Source organism: Halichoerus grypus, chromosome 15 (assembly GCF_964656455.1).
Source record: "Halichoerus grypus chromosome 15, mHalGry1.hap1.1, whole genome shotgun sequence".
Taxonomy (NCBI): Eukaryota; Metazoa; Chordata; class Mammalia; order Carnivora; family Phocidae; genus Halichoerus; species Halichoerus grypus.
In genome coordinates this window covers 50,671,782-50,677,803 of record NC_135726.1, presented here as the reverse complement: position 1 = coordinate 50,677,803, position 6,022 = coordinate 50,671,782, and the positions used below count along the sequence as shown (strand labels likewise).

At 53.2% G+C, this 6,022-nt stretch overlaps 1 protein-coding gene across 1 annotated transcript in view; it reads left to right on the top strand.

The window, feature by feature from the left end:
* The first annotated feature begins 2,658 nt into the window (after window positions 1–2,658).
* Window positions 2,659–6,022, top strand: part of LOC118536636 (uncharacterized) — a 58,835-nt gene continuing 55,471 nt past the window's right edge. Inside the window, exons 1-2 of the mRNA XM_078063573.1 lie at window positions 2,659–2,920; window positions 5,729–5,813. Of these exons, the coding sequence (XP_077919699.1) occupies window positions 5,777–5,813 (37 nt within the window). The 5' untranslated portion in view covers window positions 2,659–2,920; window positions 5,729–5,776. The remainder of the gene's footprint in view (window positions 2,921–5,728; window positions 5,814–6,022) is intronic.

The window sequence follows — 6,022 nt, the reverse complement described above, 5'->3', positions numbered from 1 at the left end:
ATGTAGAGGAAAGATATTGATAGGTGGGCAAGGGGCAATATAATGTAAGAGTTAAGATCATGAACTCTAGCATCAGACTTCTTGGGACTCAATCCCAGCTCTGCCCTCACAATACAATCCAGGGTAAGTTACTTAACACTTCTGGGCCTCAATGTCATCTTCCGTAAAATGGAAATAACAGTCCAACCTTGTATGAATTACTATGAGGACTAAGTGAGAAACGTTTATAAGGATGTTACAGCAGTACCTCGCACAGAGTGACATAAATATTTACCATTATCTGTTTCACATTCGATGCTTTTCTAGCCTCTCTTTGATGTTCATTTCTTTTAGTTAATTCTCTTGGGTCTTGTGGTTTGTAATCATATCTGCTAATCATAGTAATTTTGCATTCTCTGTGCCTAACGGTATGACGCATATCTTTTTTTGAGAGAGAGAGAGAGAGAGAGAGAGCGTCCTAGCGGGTGGGGAGGGGCAGAGGGAGAGAGAGGATCTCCACTGGGCGTGGAGCCAGATGTGAGGCTGGATCCCATGACCCTGAGATCAAGACCTGAGCTGAAATCAAGAGTTGGATGCTCAACCGACTGAGCCACCCGGGTGCCCCATGATGCATATCTATTTTGTACTGAAGTTTTGTTTTTAAAACCAGTCCCTGTTTTTCGAGCACATACTGAAACACTTACAGATGAAATGAAATAATGTGTAGGATTTGCTTCAAAACCACTGGAGGAGGAGGACACTGGAAAGCACAGGTGGGGCTAGAGATGAGAAAAGATCCAGTGGAAAATTAAGTTGCATGACAGGCCAAAGGGGGTGCCCTTTAACTAGTCTCTCTACTTTCGTGCTAGAAATTTATGTAACAAAAAGTTAAAAAAAAAAAAACCCAGTAAGTTGCCTACTTCCATTTAAAAAACAACTATATTTAACCCTCGTTAGAGGGATGCCCATTAAAAAGAGAACACAAGCAAGAATGTCACTTCTACTGATACTGTTGTGAAAATGATAGCCGACACAATCCAAATGCAAGGAAATATCTGGTTAAAAATATTGGCAAGGAAGAGATGAAATAATTATCTGTAGATGATTGTCTCACTAGAAAAGCCAAGAGTATCAAAGGAAATACTGTAAGAATTCCTAACATTTCGGGGGCGCCAGGGTGGCTCAGTCAGTTAAGCATCTACCTTCAGCTCAGGTCATGACCTTGGGATCCAGGGATCGAGCCCCGTGTTGGGCTCTCTGCTAAGCAGGGAGTCTGCCTCTCTCTCTCACTTTCTCTCTCGCACGCGTGTGTGCACGTGCATGCTCTCAAATAAGTAAAAATCTTTAAAAAAATAAAAAATGAACCACAATAACCAATCATAAGAAATTTGGGGGGTAGAGATTACATTTCAAATAGCAATAATTTGTTGTTAAAAGTTAGAAGTTATGTGAAGAAAACTACAGGAGTATTTTGACAGCAATAAAAAAGAAAACCTTTAAAATGCCATATTTTCATACAGCAGGGCTCCAATTATCAGCTTCTCCCTGGTGGGGTGGAAATAAACATCACTGTTTTCTCACAGGGTGATTGCACCAATTAACGAGATGTTAAGGTGTTTAACAAAGGGCCAAGAACCTTTATTTATTCCAAACAAACCAAGTATTTACTGAGCATCTATTATGTGCCAGGTACCTTAGGATGCTGGGGATACGGCACTGATCAAGGTGGATACACATCCTTTCCCTCATGGAGTTGACAGTCTAGTGGTGAAAGCAGGTAACAGACCAAATAAATACCTACAACATACGATTGTTAGATAGTGAAAAGTTCTCTAGAGAATAAAGATGAGGGAAGCAAGGAGTACGTGGGGAGTGAAGGGTTTGTTTGCGAGTTTACAACGGTTGATGGGGGAATGCCTCATGACAAAGTGACATCTGCCTAAAGACGAGATGGCTGGAATCCAGGGGAATCCTCAAAGTAAGAGCCTGCCGGCCAGCATGAGCAACACATGCAAAGGTCCCGAGGTGGGAGCCTAAGGGAGTTGCTGGAGAAGGTGGAAAGGCCAGCGTGGCTGGAACTGAGAGAGAAAAATGGTCAGGAGATGAGGCAAAAAGCGAAGGGGAGGGATAGAGAACAGATCCTTAAAGCCTTACAGGCAGAGAAAGAACTCAATTTAAAAAAAAGGATTCTTGCTATTTTACTATCATGAGCTACAAAAACATATCAGCAAGTCAGATTCTTGAAGGACTTGACAGGAGCTCCCTGGACTGTGTAGCGGGCTTGTAGCCACTATCTTTGGGCTCGAGGACCAAAAAGGAAACTGCGCGCGCGAAGCGTCTGACAGCAGCGGCCGCCCGGGAGGGGTCCCCGCCCTCTCATCGGATCCCGTTTCCACGGCCGCTCCTGGGCGTCCAGTCGGTCCCAGGCCAGCCTTTCCCAGGTTAGCCACTGCCTACGCATCGGGGCCCAGACCTGGGCCTCCAGGTCCTGCTCCTCGTCTCGGCGCCCCGCAAAAACTCGGGCACACACGGTCACAACCCCCAGCAGCTACCCCAAACGCGCGCGTCTGGCCGTAACCCCCACGCTCGCCTCCGGGAGGAGCTGGACTCCCGCCTAATCGCCGCCGGCGCCGCTGAGGCTTCTGGGAATTGTAGTCCCGGCTCGCCGAGCCCAAACGCACTTCCGGGTTCGGCCAGAAACGCAGCCATTGTCCCGCGCGCGCTGGTGCCTGCAGTCGCCGCGCACCTGGGCTCGGACGTCAGCCGAGCGGCCCTGCGGATGCCGACTAGGGGAGGGGGACCGAACTAACTTTACCCGAGTCTGTAGTGTGCAGAATCGGCGCCGGGGGTTGCTTAACCCGACCTCGTCCTGCCGCAGAGCCGTACCGGGCCCTGAAGCTGGGACAGGCCTGGCCTCGGCCGCGAGCCCGTGGACGCCGAGGTCGGTGAGGGGCGGGGCGGCGCTGGGTGTCCCGTGCGCGCATGCGCAGGGTATAGGCGGGAACCTGGGGTTGGGAGTGTTGGGTGGGTGACCTGGGACCTTCGCGGGAGGCTCTTTAGCCTTGGGTCCCCGCAGTAGGTGGAGATACTGGTGCAGCTGCAGATTCGGGACTGAGGGCGTGCGCGAGTGCTTGATCGGGTAGTGCTCTTGTCCCAGGCCTGAGAATGCCCGGGTTGGTGAAGACAGGCCATATGCAGGGATGTGGGGAGATCCTGAGAACCCCGCCTTCCCCTCCTCCAATGCCAGGCCGGTTTAGTGCAGGCTCAGAGGACTGAAGCCCGGGTTGATGGAGTACTCAACAGCAGATTTGGAGGAGAGGGGCTCTGCCACTATGCCTGTATTTTGAGCAGGCGTTTGAGTAGGAAGCATGGGGTGGGAGGTGAGATTCTGGGCGATTGGCTTGGGGACCCGAGGGGCGCCCTGGGTAGTGGAGAGACCAGGTTTGAGCTGCTGATTCTTGCTCCAGAAGAGGCGGTGCTGCTTGAGCGAACCCTCTGAGGATCATTGATGGGCTGCAGACTCCTAGGTTGAAGGAGGGACCAGGGCCGGGAGGTGGGTTCTGGGCAGACCGCTCCCTGCACGTGCTGGGGGTGTTTGAATGGGAAGCAGGAATTTGGACTGGTAACCCTGGGATAGCGCCAGGCGCTAGGGCATTCAGGTTTGGTGGAGACTTTGGATTGGAGGTGCAGAATTGGCGTCCAGGAAGAACAGAGCTGCAATGAAATTGACAGCTCTTTGGTAAGGAAGCAGGGTGCTGCGAGCATGATCTCAAAGTAGGCATTCTCAGGACCTTTGCTCAGGGACTGCTCTGCTTGCAGGCACGAGAATGCCCAGGGACAGAGGGACAGAGTCTGGGCTGCAGATTTGGACCTGGAGGGGGCTGTACTCTGGCATTCAGGGGCTCACATTTGGACTGGAGGAAGCAAAAGGGCCTGGTTCCCATGGGAGCTGCTCTGTTGTGAGCTTGAGAACCCCCCAGATAGTGAGTGCTCAAGTCCCGGGGCTGACTCTGGAATTCTTTGCTCAAGCTACTGTTTGGGTGTTCTGATATTCTGGTGTGTGAGCAGGCAGTGGGGCAGGTGACCCTAGAATCCTCCAGAGGCTTGTGGGTACTTGAGGTATCTCGGGTATTGAGGTGCAGAGTGGGAGATGCAGCTTCTCATCTCAGGAGCAGGGACTGCACAGTACTCTCGGGCTGATGGAAAGCCCAGGTCCTGGGTGCAGATTCTGGGAGTGAGCCTGCTCTGTGTTGTGCCAGCAGGAGGAGGGAACCTAGGTGGGCAGCCTGGGGCAGTCACTGCTGGAGCTGCAGGTTCTGGTCTTGGGACACCTGGCATTTGGGCAGAATGGGGAGACATGGGCAGTCCTAGGACCCTGGTACTGCCTGAGGATGCCCAAGTGAGTGGAGGGAGCACCTGCAGATTCGGGGCTGCAGAGGATTAGGGCTGCTCCATGTCCCCTTGTGCACATACACAGGTATTTGGACGGGAAACAGGAGGCTGGAGGCGGGAATTAGAGGGTACTGGGGTCTTTGTGCAGAGGGTGCATTAATCACAGCCTGGTGGTACCCAGGTTGGTGGGAAGACAGGATCTTCCTAAGCAGCAGGTGCCCAGAAGGACATTTGGGCAGGTGTGGCTCAAGTAGGGGCCTATGGATGTTGGTGGCTCAAGTAGGGGTGTGGCTCAAGTAGGGGCCTATGGATGTTGGTCGAGGAAATGGTGTGTGTGCAAGTTCAGGACACAGCTGCATTGTGAACCCACACTGTACTGTTGGAGTGAGAATCCGGTGGGGGTAAGGGGGTGTGGGTAAGAGGGAGAGGATGGGGTAGGGTTGGTAAGATGGTGTGTGGGCTCGGATTTGCCAGGGGCTGTTCTAGTCTCACACCCAGAAATACTGAGCTGGCGCAAAGACAGCCGAGGTCCACGTTCTGGGCCTCAGAGGGGGTGGCACGTGCTGGGGTTTGTCAGGAAGCTCCCAGGTCCATGCCGGCTCTGTTGCTGATTCAGGCCTGAGGATACCCATGTTGGTGGAGGGACCAGGTCTGAGCTACATGTTCGGGGCTCAGGAGGGTTTGGGGCTGGGGATCCGGCTGGTGCTGTTCTGGTAGGGGCCAGTAGACCGCAGAATGGTGCAGCCAAGCTCCATGAATATGCTTGGTTATTTGAGCAGGAAGTGGGAGGCGATTCATGACAGGCTGCGAGAGGGTCAGGCCAGGTTAATGGAGGGGTCGGATCCTGGGAGGGGTGGGGCTGTGTCACGAGCTTCATGCATTCAGTCAGGGAGTGTGATTCTGGGTGGTCAATCCCAGAAGCCCAGCTCCTTGCCAAAGGAAGGGGTGCTGGTTTAGGACTGCAGATTGAGGTCATGGTGGGGGAGGAGTGCACACTAGGGGGTCCTCAATGTGCTGGGCATTTGTGAGGATTCCACAACCCAGTGGGGCAGGGAGGGACTGACGTGTACTGCAGATTTTGGTGGTGGGCAGAAGGCTGTGTTTGGGCATGACTTATAGTTAGGGGGTCCCGAGGCCTGTGATAATAGTGGGGCACCAGGTTGGAGCTGCAGAGTCTTGGCCTGGGAGAGGGACTGAGGGACTCTAGGTGCATGCACAGCTTTTCAGGTAGAAACCTCTAGAGGCAAGCTTGCCACGGGGAATGCATCCTGGAAGTGGAGACTAATCCAGGGAGGGGGGCGCCACAGTGGACCTGCGCCAGGATGGTCTTCTAAGGGCTTCTACCCTTGCGGCTCAGGACCCTCAGGCCTCTGCCTATGCCTGGAGGAGAGCATGGAAGAGCAGGATGAGAAGCCCCCAGAGCCCTGAAGACCTGTGCACAGGTGAGTGGAACTTTCCTTCCTCGAAGAGACCCAGAGCTTAGAGCTTGCTCCCCACCCCACCCCCGGCCCCACAGCCCAACCCTCCAGGCTCGGGAGCTGACCTGGCTCTCTTTGCAGTGTTTTGGGGGCTTTTGGTCTCTCCTGACTTGAGACACTCTACGTTTTAGGAGGCTCCCTGCATTTCCTCACCATTTTAACCCAGATAATTC